Below are 19,470 nucleotides of genomic sequence, written 5' to 3'. Positions count from 1 at the left end.
ATAATTAGAACTTTAATAATCAAGATAGTTCTGTATTAAATGTCTTCAGACTTCTAATTTTTCTGAGTTAAATATGGGCAGAACATATTGGGCTGTAGAACAATTTTAATCCCTCATGTGCTTTAGATCCTATCAGTTTACTCTTCTTCTTTCCATTCCCTCAACCATGACCACAATACAATTTTTTATCATCTCTTCTCTAACAGTTGGCAAACTTTTCCTGTAAGGAACTAAACAGTAAATATCTTAGGCTTCTTGGGCCACATAGTCTGTGTCTCAGCTATTTGACTGTACCATTGTAGTGTGAAAGCAGCCATAGATGACACAAAAAGAAATGGGCATAACTGTGTTCCCATTAACTTAATTTGCAAAAATTGTCACAGTCTGATTTGGGCCACAGGCCTTTGCATACCACCTCCTTCCCTAGACATGGATAATACCTAGTGGCACTGTCTTCTCACCTGCAAATTCCCTGCCCGGTATTATTGCTGTTGCTATCTAGTGCAGCTTTAAGACATTGTGTATTATGCATAGTAGATAGTTGCTCAGTATGCACTTGGTGAATTTCCTCTGAGGCAGAGACTTCTAGGTTGCTTGCCATTTCTCCAGGTAAGAGTGGCTGTAAGCCTTAAATGTTCTTGCTGGCCCTAGAAATTAGCTTTCTCTGAAAACCATTAAAAACTGTTCACTTAGAAAAATCCCAGAGAAAATAAAAAATCACAGAGAGGAAATCTAACAAATCTAATAAAGAATACCTTTCCTATATATGTATGTTATTTGGGCCAGTTGGTATAAATAGGATCAAATAGTCCATGGAGGGAAGTATGAAGGTGGGTGAAAGATTGAATCCCTGTGTTCTATCTGGACTATAACAATAGAACCAAAGCTTCCTCTGCTCCCCCTAGTGGCCGATATAGTTAACCACAGAAGGTGTTTTATCCATGTGAAAACATCTCAATTTGGTCAATTAAAGAACTAGTCATGCTAAGCTTTTTAACCAGAACCAAAGTGTTTAATATTGGCTGGTAAATAATTGGTTTCATCATTAGTTTGTATGGTAAAATTAAAAAGCATGCCTGGTAGAGTTATCTCCTTTGAAAACTTTAAAAAAAATCCAGGAAAAGAGATGGTCAGTATCTTAGTGTAAAAGGTGAGAATTTGAATGCTCCATAAAAATTGAAGTGGTTATCAGAAAAATATCAGGATAAAGTTCAGAGATATTGGTAAGACACCTTAGCTAAGCATAAAAGTAAGTACACATTTATGAAAGATATGAGTCCAGTGATAGCATTTTCAATCTTATAGGAACCCCAATATCCCATTAATTAATACTGGATAAATTATATAATTACCTCTCTTCATATTTTAATAGAAAGAATTTGATATACTTGTATGAATCTTAAGGTAAGGTGCTCATATTTGTGGGTACTAATTTGTCCACAATGGACTTGTGCCTAGTTGTATTGGGAAACTGGGAGCATTCACATTATAGTTCTGGAAGAAGCAGGTATTATCAGGATTAAAGCTCCCAGAAAGATGACAAACTATTGAAAATTAAGATATTGACCTTCATATGTTCTTTCACCTCTCACAACAGTTAGCCCAATGCCTTGGTATATTCTATAAGAATTTTGAAATCATTTAACTATTAATTACTTCCTGGAAGTCCCAAACTGAAAGATGGGATGCCACCTAATAAGAAGGATAAAACTTTGTGATTAAAACTTACCTTGCTATTTTAAACAACTTTAAATCTAATACGCCCAGTTAGAGAGTGTGTGTGTATGTGTGTATGTGAGTGTTGTGTATGCTTATCAAAATATTATTAGTGTCATTTCTTCCTATAACATAAAAAAATAAAGTATACCTAGTTACAGTGGCACATACATATAATCCTAGCTACTGAGACAGCTAAAGCAGGAGGATCACAAGTTCAAAGTCAGCCTGGGCAACTTAGCAAGACTCTGTCTCAAAATATAAAATGGCTGAAGATGTAGCTCAGTGTAGAGTGACCCTGGGTTTAATCCCCAGTACTAGGAAAAAATTATAAATATACAATTTTTAGTATTATTATGAAGTCTGTATCCCTGAAGAAATTTAGAAAAAGAATTATATATTAACCTTTTCACCTACATGAAAAAAGGAACTTGAACGCACTGATTTTTAACCTAATAAGGTAAATCAGGCCATCTTCAGTCTTATGAGTGTTAGAATTTCATCATAGAAACATCTATTGCCAGGCTTGGTGACACAGGTATGTGATCCCAACACTTGAAAAACAAAGGTAGAAAGATCCCTTGATACTAGGAGTTTCAAGACCAGCCTGGACAACATAGTAAGACCACATGCCCCCCAAAAGGGGACCTGCTTACTTAGGTATATCCGCAAAAGAGGTGAAATTATTTTTTAGCAATCTCTAGAAATAAAAGATTCTCATTGTCACGAATGGTGTGTGGTCCATATAAAGGATGCAATGTGATATAAGAGAAGGATTATGGCATTTGGAGTAAGAAATATTGGGTTTGAATGTGGCCCTGTTGTTTAATAGATGGCATTTTAAACTGCTTAAATTTAATCTATGAAGAATGATATTTACTATATCCTCTGCAGATATGTTCTAAGGGTCAAATACATGTATATCATCCAGCAAAAAGTATTTTAAAGAATCATTGTGTGTTGGTTATAGGGGTGTGACCTTTCCTAGGTTCAGTTCCCACACTTGTTACAGTTTCCTCCTTGTGAAAAAGGATGTAGTGAAAGGAACTTCTCAGAATTATTCTGAGAATGAAATAGATAATGCATGCAGTATCCATAATACTGGCTGGCCCTTAGTATGTATTAAAAATTTATTAAGTGGCCTTTTTTAAGGGAAGGACAAATGGATTTGCAGCAAATGAATACTACTCTGGTGGTGGAAAGAAAGTGCATGAGAACAGACCACAGAGTATCTGTATGTGCCCAGAGGAGGAAAACCTAGGGTGCTGAGTGGAGTGTGTGCTTCTCTGATAGTACATGCAATGCTCTGTGATCTGAGGTACTCACTGTGCCACTCAGCCATCGTCTACAAGATCTCCCTATTGTCACACGTCAGATTGATGACAGAAGTGGGGTCAGTCTAGAGGAATAACCAAAAGCTGAAAATCCTCTTTTCTAAAGGCTTCCAGCCCATTCCAGAAACAGGACAAAATACCAGGCCTTCCTGAGTATAGACCTCTCTCTCCTGGGCAGCATGTGCCCATAGGCTATCTGGCCTACGGGTAGCACAGGATTCTGCCTAATAGTTCTGAGGCCTCAGAAAGTTGACAGTGATCTTTTGCTGTCTGGCTTTGCTCTTGTCACCAGAAAGACAGATCTGATGTACAGAGGCCACAGCAAGGCCACAGTGCTTACCTGTCTTCTTTCCGGTTGTCTGGTGGGCCAGCCAGTTTTACCTAAAAGGATGATGAGGAGATTGTAGCCTGCATTCTGCAGCATTGCTCTAGTGCCCTTGTCTTCTTTGTTATGTAGATTTTAGTAGAGTGGGGAGAATATGCAGGTTTGGCTTCAGAGGAAGTGAGGTTTGAATCCTAGTTGTGACCAAGTGACTTACACTTACTAATAATCCTCAGTTACCTTGTCCTCTAAATGGGGATGTTGGTGCCTACTTCAATGGGTATTTTGCTGATTAGGTAAGGTATTTTATATAACTTAGCACTGTTTCTGGTATATAACAGTAGTCTAATGAATTATTTACAAGAGACAATGCATTTATAAAATCTTTATAAATTTAAAAATTAGGTTGCCGTAAGTCTCAGTAAGAACATTTGAACTATACAGCTTCTGTGAGAAGAATTGGAGCATTCAATATCTGTTGATGACTGGGCCATCCTTAAATCCTACTGGAATAGGAAACAGTATTTTTAAATAAAAATAAGTAGTGTTAATTGATCAAGTACTTGTGTATTTCATAGTCCCTCGCTTTGCAGGTTCCAACTCTTTGTCTAAGATTTGATAAAGAGTTGGGGTTGTGGCTCAGTGGTAGAGCCCTCACCTAGCACAGGCAAGGCCCTGGGTTCGATCCCCAACACCACATAAAAATAAATAAAGATATTGTGTCCAACCACAACTAAAAATAAAATGAATGAATGAATGAATGAATGAATAAAAAGATTTGGTAAACCATATTCGTTATCACTTATCCCAAACCACCTGGAGTTGATCATAATCCTCAGAGTATAGTTGTGTTCAAAATGCTCACATTCTCCTGGGAATGAAGAGCCTTTACTCCTTAGTAAATTTCTGTCACTAAAGTCTAAAGTAGTTTTTGATCTAATTCCAAGGAAATCCTCATAAAACTATCCGTGTTCTGTTTATCACTAAAAAGTTCTTGCTGTCTCTTCATTTGACAGGAGTCGGACTCTCAATATTAATATCATGAGGCATGCCTTAGTCACATGTCTCCCACTGACTACACAGGAGTGTAATCTGTTGGCTACATGGGAAAATTAAGATTGAAAACAAAAGAAGGCCCTTACTTTTTTTCATATTAGTTTAATGACAACCCAAACTCAGCACTAGCATTTTTTTATCTGTCACTACACACATATTTTATCATTTTAAAACAAATATCAGCAGGGGTGGGGTGTCACACAGCTGTAATCTCAACTGCTTGGGAGGTTGGGGTGGGAGGATCACAAGTTCAAGGTCAACCAGGGTAACATAGTGAGACCTTGTCCCCACCCCTCACACCCCCCCCCTCCCTGGCAAAAAAAAGTCATGCAAATGGAAGAGAGAGAAAGGACAACTTTGGTTTAGCTATTAGTTTTTTAAATCCTTAGGTTAATAACTTTAATCTCAATTTAGAACTCAGATTTTAACTGTTCTTTTAAAACCTTTGGAAGGACTACATTGAAATCAGATTAGAAAGAAAAACATAACAGTGTTCTAAAGCTTATTTAGAAGACATGGTCGTAAAGATAGTCCTGAAGTTTTCTGTGCGAGAAGTAGTTTCTTTCATTGCACTTACTAAACATAGCATTATTTGTGAATCTAATCACATAGATCTCCAAGAAAGGAACAGATGACAGGTTGTTGAATGGTTTGATATCTAACTTCTGTCAAAAGCATTGCCAGGACTGCTGGGACTTGAGGGATGAGGGAAGGATCTTTTTACCTTTATTTCTTGCCCTTACCAGGTTAGATGCTTGAAAGTTAGGCAACCAGATTATTGTTCTTTATAAGCAGTGGGAAGGCTGCCCAAGAACATGGTTTAACTTTGTGCTTTTACTCAAGATAATTTAAACCATTATCTTGTACTTGGTAAAATTGTTATTAAATATGCCACCTATAGAGTTGTTCACTATCTTCAGAAAACCCACAGAGAACAATCTTCTCAGACAGTTGTAGGAAAACATATATCCTTGCTGTCAATCTACTGTGCTTTTCCTTTAGAAATAATAAAAAGCTTTGTAAGCCATATTGTTTCTCCTTCTTGACAGTTAGGAAGCTCAGAGGTAAATTGTTGACTTAGTTTTTTTGTTAGAAATATTTCCCCATTGATGTTTCCTCTTGATAACCAGATTCTTGGGCTTTTTTATTTGTTTTAATGGCTTTATGATTTATCTCAATTTATTATAAACTGCCAAATCTTTTTGGAAGTGAGGTATAATAGAAAATAAAATTTTATTAAATTCTTATAGTAATTTAGAATAATGTTTTTCAAACAGTGGATTTCAAGATGACATTTCACATTTTCTTTAATTTTTTTTAATTCTATGGCAAGAAAAATAAGAAAATAATTATCAGTATATGTATTCATATCATATTTTTTAAACTTACCAGTAGTTTTTTTTTCATCTTTTTATTACATTTTATAACATACATAAACAATTGAACCCTATCTTTGTGTAGTTAGTTCTGTTTCTAACTGTAATAATTTTTATTGATTTAGGCTTCACCTGAAAGATCTACAAGAACTCAGCAAAAAGAATTTCAGACTTACATTTTGGATAGTGTAATGGACCATTTGCTTGCAGCTGATGTGTTATTGGGTAATTTTGTATTTTATTTTTATTTTATAAAAGTGCCTGTAGTCTTCTTCTTCCTTTCTCTATATAAGTCCTCAGTCTCTCTTTTTTAAATTTGTCTCTTTTCTCCTTCCTTTTTAGTCTAGCTTTCTTATACTCAGTATTATATTTGTGAGTTACCCATGTTGCTGCATGTAGCAAGAGTCTATTTTCATTACTATTATAATATTCTATCATATGAACATATAAATTTATTTATATCTCTGTTGATAGATATGTAAAAGTTTCCTGGTAGACACAGTTCTAAATAAAGTTCTATAAATATGCTTGTTATATAGACCACATATATGTACTTAATGAATGAGTTGTTGGTACATACATGTATTCTTCAGGATGTTCTAGGACGTAAAGTACAAAACATTGGAGTATGTTTTTTCAATATGTCTATATCTATTTACAATAAAAATAGATAATTATAAAACAGTATTTTACAATGGAGTCACCATTTATAAATAAAAAAGAATTCATAGGAATACAAAAAGTAATGATTTAGTTTACATGCTCCTTTGAGTTGCTGGTGATAATATAAATCTTAGAATCTCTGTGCTATTAAATTAACATTTTTTCCAGAGCCATTTACAAGGAAGTCTTTGGTATTATCTTGACATGTAGCTGTGCATTTAAAGCTAAGTATCAAGCTTTACTTTTGTACCTATTAGAATCAGTTGAGATCAGTCATACCAAAGAAGGCATAAAATGAAGAGTTCTGCTTAGGGGGGCAATTTAGAGTGAGGTGGGAATAATAATCACATTCAGTTAGAACCTCCAGAGTTTCTACAGAGGGACTTGGAGGGAGTGTTCTGCTTAGGAAGGACTAGGAGGATTATCTCAAAGCAGGACGTATATAGCAACACACTGAGGACCTTGGAATAACCTTAAAAAGAGGCAGAGCTAATTGCAATCATGGAGGGGGCTACCGGTCCCCCTTGGCCCCACCACCACTGGAGATACTTGATTTTCACAATCTTTCTGAAGCTCTCTTTTGCCTATATTAGTTAATTGCTATTAAAGTTATACGCCCCAAAATGGAAAGTTTTGTTTGATAATGGGGTTTTTTTTAACCCTTTATTACTTAACACAAAATCCATTTGTAACTAATAAACTGACTTAATTTTTCTCTTAAATTAAGATGCTCTGTCACTGACAACCTCAGTTGAAGAACTATTTGCTTATCAAACACTGTCTTTAGGTGTAAGGGACTTCACAGGGAGTCTCAATTTATAGCACTTTTATCCTGATGAAACTGTTTCTTCCAGTATTTACTCAGATTTGTAACTATGAACATCATTTTCTTCAAATAGTACCTAAGAGCTTGCTGTGGTCATGTTTCTTAAGTCTTGTAGATATACTCATTTTCCTTAGCATGATTTCTTTGAGGATTTGATCTTGTGTATCAATTTTCTTAGACGTTTTTTTTCTACTGGAATTTAGGGGAAGATGCATCTCTGCCTATTACCAGTGGAGGAAGCTACCAGGTATTGGTGAACAATGTGTTTTATTTCACACAACGTGTGGTGGACAAGCTTTGGCAAGGCATGTTCAACAAAGAATCTAAACTTCTTATAGATTTTATAATTCAACTAATTGCACAGGTAATCAATTGTCACTATTAGTTGTAGAGTACATTTTCCTTTTGAAAAAATTTTGCCGATAGTGTAAAAATTGTTGTAAACAAGGTAATGAATGTTAACATTCAATATAAAGCTAAGCTTATTAAAAGTGAATATAAAATATACTTTTAACTGCCCCCTCCACCAACAGCCTAGTGCCACTGTGTCCCTTGTAAAGTTGCCTGGCTCTCTCAAACTGGGTCAGTCTCTTGCTGACCTCCCAACTGGTATCTGTCTTTGCTACCCAGATGCATTTAAATACCTTACATTAATACAGTCTAATAGTTTTTTACAGTAAAAAAAATCAGTGTGCAAAGGCCTACACAGCATGTAAAGCTGATATTAAAGAAACACTCTCTTATTAATCTAATCTTTACAAATTCCTTTGTAATCCATGTTCCTTTGAAGACATCACTTTTTCTTCCTTGTGCATGCTGACTAAGGAATATTGGTCTGGTTTGGTACAAGTAATTAATCTTATTCACAATATAACATAGAATCACACTAGAATTATACTCCTATTGCCTTGTTTTATTAATATGTACATATGTATAGGAGCTCACCTGTCACTTAAGAATCTTCTAAGAGATACATTTGCAATTAAGCCAAAAAGTGAGTCTCACTCTCAACTAAGGGATGAAACCAAGATAAAAATTTAGGTGCTTTTTCAAGTGATTTTGACTAGAGATCATTCTTTCTAACAAAATTTGTTTGTGGCTCTCCTTACTGGAAGCTCTCTTTTTATGTAGCCGTTATTAAATTCATTATTGTGCTGTAAGGGTTCTGAACTCCATAGTAGCAAGAGGTTTTAACTTGGCGTTCCTCGTACTTAGCATGCATCTGTTACATGATAGATAACCGAACTTTATGTTGGAATGATAAGCAGCTTTTTCATTTTTGTTCTTTTTACTAAAAAGTATCTTTTGTGTCTTTAGTCAAAGAGAAGATCACAGGGATTGTCTCTGGATGCAGTTTATCACTGCCTCAATAGAACCATCTTGTACCAGTTCTCACGGGCACACAAAACTGTCCCTCAGCAAGTTGCTCTCCTTGATTCGCTCAGGGTCCTTACTTTGAACAGGAATTTGATTCTGGGGCCTGGGAACCATGACCAGGAATTCATTAGCTGTCTGGCTCATTGCTTGATTAATCTACATGCTGGGAGGTAAATCTTTTAGGTTTAATTTGTCATCTTGAATTTGTCTTTAATATTATTCTAGGGGCTGGGGATGTGGCTCAAGCAGTAGCACGCTCGCCTGGCATGTGTGCGGCCCGGGTTCGATCCTCAGCACCACATACCAACAAAGATGTTGTGTCCGCCGAGAACTAAAAAATAAATATTAAAAATTTAAAAATATATATATATTATTCTACTAGAATTCTTTGTTTTACTCTTTTGATAATAGCATTTCTTTTTCCCCTTAATCTGGTTTAATACTTTATGCAAAAGATAATAAACGATAAGTGTTGTTTTTTGTAATGAAATAATGACTATTTTTCTTCTTTTTAAAAAAAATATTTAATTTAGTTGTAGGTGAACACACAGTGTTTATTTTTTTATGTGGTGCTGATGATCAAACCCAGTGATTCACACATGTGTGGCAAGCACTTGACCACTGAGCTACAGCCCCAGCCCCTATTTTTTCTTCTAATATACTTTTCCGCATCTTTAAATTTTTCCATAATTACCATATGTCACATAATTTTAAAAAGAAAGTATGTTTTTAAAACAAATAAAATAGACACTTTTGGAAGCTAAGAAAAGTTTGAGGCAATGTTATATGTTAAATGGGTAAAATTGGTATTTTTCTATTGTTTGTGCTGACACATATTTCTGTGATGTCTCCTAGAGGCCAATCATTGAAGTAAGGACTGGGATAAAGTGTAAGACAGACTCTGTGGCAGCCATTTTAAAGGGAAAACATAACTAAGCAAAACCCAGTCATCTGCACTGAGTGCTCTGGTAGCAGTAGCATACTGCCTTAGGAGCATATATTAGGAATCCCTAAGCTGGAAGAAATACCTGCTGATTTGCAGCTTGGAGAGAATAAGAGAACAGGGATAAGTGTCGCAGGAAAAAAGTAGCTGTCTTTGTGATTGCCCAGAGGAAAGAAAGAGTGTGGCACATTTGGGAAACTGCTAATATTGCACTACTAGTGGAGCAAAGAAGGGTGATGTGAGACCAGTGACAACATAGGCATATTAGGAGATTAGTCTTAGCTAATTGATCTTTTGGTAATTTTTAGATAAAGATGTTATACTAACCAAAAGCATCTCAAATATTGAGATGGTGTGATGCTATAGATTAATTACATTTTGTCAAGTGGATTTGTGAATCATTCCTTAGAAAATGGTATCTTCATGACAAGCTAGAAGTTCTGTTTTATACATCTGCTGAATGTCTGTCAACAACAGAACTTTGTGAGGGAGCTAGCATTTACATATGTCTACAGAATAACTCTTAGTCATTATAATTTGTAAACTATAATCACTGTCATCAAATGTTTAAATTGACTTGAATTTTTCAGCAATGTGGATGGATTTGGACTGGAAGCAGAAGCCCGCATGACTACATGGCACATTATGATCCCCTCTGACATTGAACCAGATGGTGGATACAGCCAAGATATTAGTGAAGGTAAAATAACCTCATTCTTTTGGATGAGTTGTCATTGTTTCATTTCCAGTTTTTAAGATAAAATTTAAAAATTGACTTCAGAAAATGCTAACATGAACAATTACTCTTCCACTAGCACAACCTGTATGTAAACCACCATGCCTATAAAGGATCTACTTACACCATGATTAGTACAACACTAACCCCTAACACTTATAACCCTCAACATTTCCCAGGAACACTAGTGAGACTTGATGGTACTACACTTGCACAAGTAAAAATGCAAACACAAACTTGGTGTTTATTATAAAAAGAATGACCTACCCACACTAGAGGAGAGCATAGCTTGAGACAGGTTGCCTACAGTGTGTATGGTAGGGGGTACTCAGGATTGAACTCAGGGGCACTCGATCACTGAGCCACATCCCCAGCCCTATTTTGTATTTTAGTTAAAGACAGGGTCTCACTGAGTTGCTTAGTGCCTCATTTTTCCCAAGGCTGGCTCTGAACTCGTAATCTTCCTGCCTCAGCTTCCCAAGCTGCTGGGATTACAGCATGCACCACCACGCCCTGCTACAGTACCATTTAAATTTTCTTTTTAAAATCGAGTTTCCCCACTGAACTCTTGAGTAGTGCACATTGAAATATTCATGTGGATTAATGTCTTTCTATGCACTTGGTGCTGAAGGTGAGATCATTATGCTTATGTTTGTCTCCCAGCAATACTGTGTAATAGTTTTGCATATGATTTTATCTCTCCCAGGTTCAGCACTCATTCTTTTTTCATTCATTCTTTTAATTATTAATTAATTATCTGTTTTTTTTAACCCAAATTTCTTGAACCCCAGAATGAGATTTGCCTGAGAACCGAGTTTTCACCCCTGCAAGAAATAGGCAGTCTAGAACACTAGTTTCCAAAGTGATGTTCTCAGACAAGCACTATCAGGATTTTTCAGGAACTTGGTAGAAACACAGATTCTCTGGCCCGGTTCAGATCCGCTAAATCAGAAACTGGGGGTGACAGGCAGCAGTGTGTTCTCCCCCACTCCACGCAGTGATTCTGTGTTTGCTGAAGATGTCTGGAGAAGTCAGACTAATTATCAAGGAATCTAAAGGAAGACTGAATTTAATAGTAAAAATCTTTTTTAAAATATTTATTATTACTTCCCTTTTGAAAGATATTCAACAACTAACTGAGTTTTATACTCACCTTAAATATTCAGATCTGAAAATTATTCTTAAAGGACCAGGGAATGTAACTGTGTGGTAGAGTACTTGCCTAGTATACAAGAGACCTTGAATTCAGTCTTCAGCACCACCAAAGAAGAATAAAAAGAACGAAAGCAAAAGGAAAAGGGGATACATACATATTTAAGAATCTAGAAAATACTAGATTATTAAATTTGTGATTTCCAATTTTATAAATAAAAATATAGACTTTTTACGTGAATGTAAAGATTGTTTAAAAGTTTTCCAAGAGACCAACCACTTGGAAACTTAATTTTGGTTTTGTGAATAACCCTTTCACTGTGCTGGATATAATATGAGCATTTTTTTTAAAAAACAATTAAGTACTATTGTTGAAATTCCCAGATAGGAAACATGAAGAAATATAAGAACTAATTTTATATAGTGTTTCCATCATTCTCTTTTGATTTATTTATTTATTTTTAAATTTTCTAGGGCGTCAGCTTCTCATAAAAGCTGTCAACAGAGTGTGGACTGAGTTGATACATAGTAAGAAACAAGTCTTGGAGGAGCTTTTCAAAGTAACTCTGCCTGTGAATGAAAGGGGTCATGTGGACATTGCTATAGCAAGGCCACTCATAGAAGAAGCTGGTTTGAAATGCTGGCAGAATCATTTGGGTAAGAAGACCTACTGAGACCATTAAGCCTATTGTATATGAGTAAACAAATTTGTAATTAAGGGATACTGTGATGGCAGTACAAATGAAAATTTATATTATGTAACCATTCTAGAATGATTATGCTGATAGTTGAATTTCTTTTTTGTCCTTTTTTGTTCCCCCCTTCATCTAAGGTGTATTATACTTCAGGCATTTATGAGTTAAGGAAAATATACATTGCTCGAAGCTTCAATATAGCTACTGTCATAGTCATGGGTCTTTTATCTATAATTCTGAAATTATTAAAACCCTAAACACCCAGGATTTTCTCATTATTTTGGTGTTAAAACTCACTTGATACCAAAACCTCACTTACATTTCTTTTATAGTGCTTGGTACAATGTTCATATATTTTGCTGCAGTATGTTAATATATTATTCTTTACTAACCCTAGACCCTCTGGTGATATCATATGTATACAGTGTATATACTGTATAGCCTTTTTAAAATCCAAAACACTCTAAGTTCCAAAATATACCCAAAAGTTTTAGGTAAGGATTATGAATTGTTAAACTAAATTTGCATATTATTGTAGATCTGTGAAATGTCAACCAAATATAAGTTCAGCTAATACAATAATCCTCAAGCAGCCATTATTCAACAAGATAACCAGGAAATAATTTTTGTGATCCTGTATGTGTAGGAACATGCTGCTTTTGACACCTACAGCAATGTCCCTTATCTACTGGGATATGTTTCAAGACCCCCAGTGGATGCTTGAAACCACAGATAATCCCAGACCTTACATATGATATGTTTTTTCCTGTATGCACATACCTGTGATAAAGTTTAATTTATGTATTAGGCAAAGCAAGATATTAGTGATAATAGCTAATAAGAAAATATAATAATTACAATAATATATTGGAATAAAAGTTACATGATCTCCCAAAATAACTTGATTTTTCATTATATTACAAATAATATTTTCAAACTGCAGTTGCCTGCAGGTAACTCAAACTACAGAAAGCAAAACCAAGGATAATGAAGGGGCTACTGTACAGGGTTGTGGTTCATAACCATCATAAAAATATTAAAAATAAGACTGATTATTACATGGAAAAATTGTAAAATAATCTAATTTTAATTTCATAGCCCATGAAAAGAAATGCATAAGTCGAGGAGAAGCGTTAGTACCCACCACACAATCCAAATTGTCTCGTGTCAGCAGTGGCTTTGGTCTTTCTAAGTTAACAGGATCAAGAAGGAATCGAAAAGAAAGTGGTCTTAATAAACACAGTCTTTCTACCCAGGTACTTTGTTTAGTTTTATTGATGGTATCATAATATCTTAGTACCATATACTGTTAACATACATGAGCAGATAATTTGAAATGAAACGTTTCTATTTTGCTCTAGAAGAGATGTAGAAGTAAGCTAGGTTACAGTAACTTCTCCCATTTTATTATGATAAAGTTATATTATGAGCACTGTATATTTATATTTATTTTATAACTGAACCTAATATGAGATTCTGATGCTATAAACAGACTATATGTATTTTCCCAAATTTTCCAACATTTAATAATATTATTACTGGTGATTATAAAAATATAAGGAATAGTAGACATAAGACCTTTTACTTTTTATAATCTTATTATAAATATTTGCAACTGATTAAAAACAAACAAATTTATCTACCTCCACTATTAACTTCTTCTTTACTGTACTTCCTCACCATACCAGAATTTCAGTGGCATCTGTGGAAAGGATCTGGGAGAAATGGTGTATCAGCCATCTCCTGTGACTGGTTGGGTTTTATAAGAAGTAAACTGCAATGGCACTCACTGTGCAGGTTGTTCACTTTCGGATGCCCTTGGGCATGATGCCTGTGGAAGGGAGGAGAAGGGAGCAGAATTGGACAGAGGAAAATGCCAGGCTGCAGTACAGAATTAGTGACAGCCTCTGTTGATTAAGTGAAGTTTCAGGGCTAAAATGGCCTATCAGAGTTGACCTACATTGAGCTGGAATGGCAGTCTTCTCACACCCAGCTCAGCCAGCCTTTGACTGTGGGGTGCTCTCTACATCTGAGGCCATCCCTGAAGGTGCTGACAGTGCTCCAGAGCTGGGCAGCAAGCCCGGGGGCAGGGGAGGACAGCAGATCTGTGTCCACCACATAAGCCTCTATTAGATTGAGATTCATCTTTCAATATTTGCTTTTGTCTTCTGTAATAGGCACTTTTGACAGCATTTTAACTGATTGTTCAGCATTGTTTTCAATGCTAGTTAAATTGTTTTTTCCAAGGAATTCTGTGAAATATTCAGACTCTTTTTCCATTCATTGTTAGGAGATTTCTCAGTGGATGTTTACTCATATCGCTGTTGTTCGTGACTTAGTAGATACACAGTATAAGGAATATCAAGAGGTAAGAATTCATAATCAAAGCAGTGGTGTGTTTTGCAATTCTTGGGTGTGCAAGGACTCTATTTCTCCTGATATTTTCCTACCTGTTTTATGATTATGTTGGTGATGATGAAATTAATTATTCTGACCATCAGCTGTTTTGGCCCTTGATTATAATATAGAAAAATTTGAATTTCCTATAAGTAAACTGCATTGAACAAAGCAACAAACAACTAAATTTTGATAAAATTCACTGCTGACATAATACACACCTTTGTTCCTAATAAAATTATAAAAATCATCCTTCTCTTTCTGACTTTTAACAAAGAGATTGTGAAAATAGGCATAAAACTCTCTGAAATGTTTCTTAAAATTGTAAAAAATTATGAGCAAAATAAAATTCTTTTTTTACTACAAGTAAAAACTAAATTCAACAAACTCATCTTATTGTATTCATAATTACTCAACAGCTTATTCTAAATATTCTGTTTACAAAGCATCTGTTCTAAGTCAATCAAAAATTTATAAATGATTAACTGATAATGTTTTATGGACATAATACTAGGTCCCTAGTATTATCATCCCCACAAGGAACATACAAGTACTGTTATGTAATTTCATGATTGTTCACTCAGTACGTTTTTACTAGTTTTATATAAAAAGATCTTCAAGTTTAAATTGTATACTTCTATTCTGTGAATCATTAAGTAAATTAATTACAATCACCTAATGTTAAAACATTTTGTTTGGCAGATAGCAAGAATTTAGCCCAAGTCATGAAAAATGGTGTGTCTAGGTCATTGACTAATAGAAAATGAATTTCCTTTTATTTTTATATGAAAATCAAGCTTCCTTTCGTGCTTTCATATTTATATTCTTTATCTAAAATTTTTGAAATGTTTACCAAGTTTCTGTTGGCTCTATTTCTTGATCTGGTTTTCCTAGATTTCTCCCATATATGTTTGAGGAGTTATTTTATATTTTTGGAGTATAGGATTTATCCTTATCATACCATATTTGTACTTGGTACAATTTTTACTATTTCAGTGTATTTTCATAAGTAATATTACCATCTTTCCTGTGCCAGAGAAATAAGTTCCTTCCACTTTCTCTTCTAGTAATATTGCATATACTAACCTGTACCTGTCTGCAATTTACTTTATGCTAAAATAATCACCTTGGATCACCACAATACCACATTCTCAGAGAATCATTAGTTTTTTACCTATAAATAAATGTACTTTTATGATACTGATTGAAATGTCATGGACTGCATTTGTTCCCAAATAATTAATTTTGTTGTCTGTAGGCTTTCCATTGTTAGTTATGCTTTTGCTTGAAAACCAACCTGAATTCTTTCCCCCATAGCGTCAGCAGAATGCTCTGAAGTATGTGACAGAGGAGTGGTGCCAGATTGAGTGTGAGCTGTTGCGGGAGCGAGGGTTATGGGGTCCCCCCATTGGTTCCCATCTAGACAAATGGATGTTGGAGATGACAGAAGGACCCTGCAGAATGAGGAAAAAAATGGTGCGAAATGATATGTTTTATAACCATTACCCCTATGTGCCAGAAACAGAACAAGAGACAAATGTGGCGGTAAGTATACAGAATTAAAATTCACAATACCTTTTTTGAGTCTTTCTCTTTATTTGTAAGCATTTTCCCGTATTAGGTCCATTACCTGCAATTGCTAATTTAGAAAATCCAATCGGTTATATTAAATTGATTGGGGTGGGGGGTGGGAGATACAGCAGTGTAACAAACAGGGAAATATAGTAAACATTGTAATACAGTAGATCACCACCTCCAGAGCCAGACTGTCTGGATGTAAACCCTGGTACTGCCAACTTAACCATCTGGGGATGGGGCATGGAATCTCTAGATTTCTGTTTCCTTATTCTTGAAAAGGAAAAATAATATTCACCTCTTAGGACTTTTAGAGGATTAAGTTAGTTAAAATTACCAAAGTGTTTAGAATTATATCAGTCATAGAATACATACCCATCACCTCTTGTTCCCCCATGCCGAACCCTACCTCCATTTATCTCATACTTATTAGTTCAGCCTGTCTAGATGCTACTTAGAATCAATGCGTCTATCAGTAACAGATGGATAAAGAAAAGTGATATGTGGTGGAATACTACTCAGCCTTTAAATAGAGGGACATCCTACCATTGCCACAATGGGCCTGGAAGACATACTAAATGAAATATGCCAGACACAGGACAAATTCCATATGATCTCACTTAATGTGGAATCTAAAATAATTAAACTCAAGCCAAGAGTAGAATAGTGGTTACTGGAGGCTGGTGAGTTGGGGGATAAGGAAACATTGGTCAAATAGGACAGAGTTTCAGTTAGACAAGAGGAATAAGTTTTTTGAACTCTATTTCTAAGCATAGTTACTACAGTTAATAGTTAATTTTCCAGTAACCTTAGTATTTTTGCCTTATCTGTATCTTTTTCTTCTTTGTTTATAAAAGTATAAATTTTCGTATCAGATTAAAATAAAGTACCTTATTCAGGGGTTTGGGGTTCACTTATTAACATCAGTATTTTACCTAAGCCAAGGAGTTCCCAGCCTTGTGAAATCAGAACAAGTATGCATGCACCATGTGGAACTTGTTTTTTGACAGATGGGTTACATATTGGACATGTAGAAGCAGTTGAGAAATGTTGGAGATACATTTAATTACACTAGGAGTGTGGAGGGAAAGGGGACATAGTTCTAAAAATGTGGAATTCATGCAACATACATAGTTCACACATAAGGCAAGTTAATCTGTGGGAATAAATTTTCTAAATGAATAATTGGGGTTTGAGTTTTGGTAGTTCAATATCTTGCAAATTTGAAAGGCCGTTAAATACCACATTTATCTTATGGAATATGCAATCCAGCAATGTTGAAAACAGAAAATATCAAAAAGTGGAAGCATCTGTTAACCCACTGACTTAAGACATAGAATTAAATAAATAGAACTAATGTGGTCTTGTGCCACATAACAATGTTTCAGTCAAAAATGGACCAAATATACAATAGTGGTCTCCTAGAGTATATTGCCTACTGTCATTGCAGCCATCTCAGTGTATGATGCTCTCACAAGGATGAAATTGCCTAGTGGCACTTTCCTCAGATATGTTCCTGTCATTAAGTAATACGTGACTGTGTTCACAGAGCACAGTGAGCTGCTTATGCAGTTTCATTTAAATCTCATAGAGGCGCACTGAAATTCACTTCATATTACCCTAACTTAACAGATGAGAAACTGACCTAGAAAAGTTAAGAAACCCCTTTTCTAGATTTCTGTTGGGGCTATACAGTCAAAAATACAGTAAATCCCCAAAGTTGGATTTGAGAATAGTAACTGGTCCATTTTGTTCTATTGGTTTATCTCATTACCTGTTCAGCAATTTATCTTATTTTTATGAATTTCAATGTGAGTTGAATGTCAAAAACACTTCTCTGTGCATATGATTAATTAGAGTTCAATATTTTTATAATTCTTTTTTGAGATAATTTTATATGCAATGAAATACACCAATCTTTAATGTACTATTCAGTAATTTTCTTTGTTTTTTTTTTTTTGGTATATTTCCTGATCTGTTTTTGCCTTTAAAATACCTTTATTGTATTGTGGTCCTTCAGTAAGTTTTAGTAAATATGTATACTACATTTATGGCACCAAAGCCCTTCCCAAAATAGAGAACACTGACATGTATTTTAAAGATTATCCTTCAATGTAGGTATAATATTTGCTTTTAAAGAGATTCATTAAAACCATGTGAAGTTTTTAAAAGTATGCCAGTGGTATGGTGCTTGTTTTGCCTAAGAAAGCAAGCATCTGTGAAAACATTTGCTTTTCATGTGTACTGTACAGAATGGTACAGCAGTCATCTGCAGATTTACACCATGAAAGAAAGAACACTTGAAGTCATTCTTGGCTGTGTATTGTCTCTGTAGCTACCTGTGTGTTTATGTGCATAAGCATAAGACAACATCTCTGCAGAAACTGCCTTCCTGATAATCAAGTGACTACCTAGCTCTTGGTTTGGGGACTGATGATTCTGTCTACCTTCTGCTTTCAGCCTTTCCTAGGTGGTATCTATAGAAATAGTCAAGGGAGTATAACTTCTTGGGCTTCAGGGGCAGGTGTATATTTTACTAACAAGCACTTAGTGCTCTTTGTGTGAGAGTGTATAGTAGATGGTAGCTTAAACCACACAGTTGCTCGGTTCCATCACAGACCTGGGGATGTTTGTAGGGAAAGGAAAATTGAAGACCCTCGCTAGCCAGAGGATAAATTAGTCAGATTGTGGGGTTTTTCCCTTTTGAAAACTACAGAGTTGCCTGTAAACCATCCATGACAATAGTATCTTGTGCCATTTAAGAGTTTGTTCCGTTCACTAGTACTCAGACTTTTGAAGTTTTTAAGATTTAGTTAAAACTACTTCTGATCAAAGAGAAAATAACCACAAGATACTGATTAGATTGAGCTGCTGAGATACCATGTTCATTTCCTTTGAGTGAATGAGTACATCTTCCATACTTTGTGCAGTCCTAAAGAAAATTTTATTTTTGTGTTCTTCTTTATGTATTTTTTTTCTGATGTGTCTGTACTTAATACCCTGTTTTCAGTCTGAGATCCCAAGTAAACAACCTGAGACACCTGATGATATCATTCCTCAAAAGGTAAAACACAAATTACCACAAAAGAGTGCAAACTACTCGCAGTTTTTTTTGCTTTTCTGTTTTGTTTTGTTTCGTGCATGGTAGACTAGACTAACTTAACAGATTGACTTTCAATTTGTTCTAAGTTCCTAAGAGTTGAAAAGTTGGTGTCATTCCTGCTGATAAACCCTGTGTTACTCTTTCTAGGCTTTGTTCTAATTAGCTCTTTCTGGGGTTTGCCTGCTGCTCACTAACAGGC

General features: G+C 35.2%; 1 protein-coding gene across 10 annotated transcripts in view; it reads left to right on the top strand.

Annotated features, from left to right (window-relative positions):
• The window catches only part of Wdfy3 (WD repeat and FYVE domain containing 3), a 249,231-nt gene that overhangs the window by 177,409 nt on the left and 52,352 nt on the right, over positions 1–19,470 (top strand). For 8 of the 10 annotated variants that reach the window (XM_078021529.1, XM_078021532.1, XM_078021536.1 and 5 more), the window contains 9 exons: positions 5,930–6,029; positions 7,497–7,657; positions 8,611–8,840; positions 10,204–10,313; positions 11,976–12,158; positions 13,295–13,452; positions 14,487–14,564; positions 15,911–16,138; positions 19,179–19,232. In XM_078021529.1, coding sequence (XP_077877655.1) covers positions 5,930–6,029; positions 7,497–7,657; positions 8,611–8,840; positions 10,204–10,313; positions 11,976–12,158; positions 13,295–13,452; positions 14,487–14,564; positions 15,911–16,138; positions 19,179–19,232 — 1,302 coding nt within the window. The remainder of the gene's footprint in view (positions 1–5,929; positions 6,030–7,496; positions 7,658–8,610; positions 8,841–10,203; positions 10,314–11,975; positions 12,159–13,294; positions 13,453–14,486; positions 14,565–15,910; positions 16,139–19,178; positions 19,233–19,470) is intronic. The other 2 variants (XM_078021535.1, XM_078021533.1) reach the window with 1 other exon arrangement.

This window comes from Ictidomys tridecemlineatus, chromosome 9, assembly GCF_052094955.1.
Source record: "Ictidomys tridecemlineatus isolate mIctTri1 chromosome 9, mIctTri1.hap1, whole genome shotgun sequence".
Taxonomy (NCBI): domain Eukaryota; kingdom Metazoa; phylum Chordata; class Mammalia; order Rodentia; family Sciuridae; genus Ictidomys; species Ictidomys tridecemlineatus.
The sequence above is the reverse complement of the archived record's forward strand: the minus strand, read 5'-3'. Positions and strand labels throughout refer to the sequence as shown.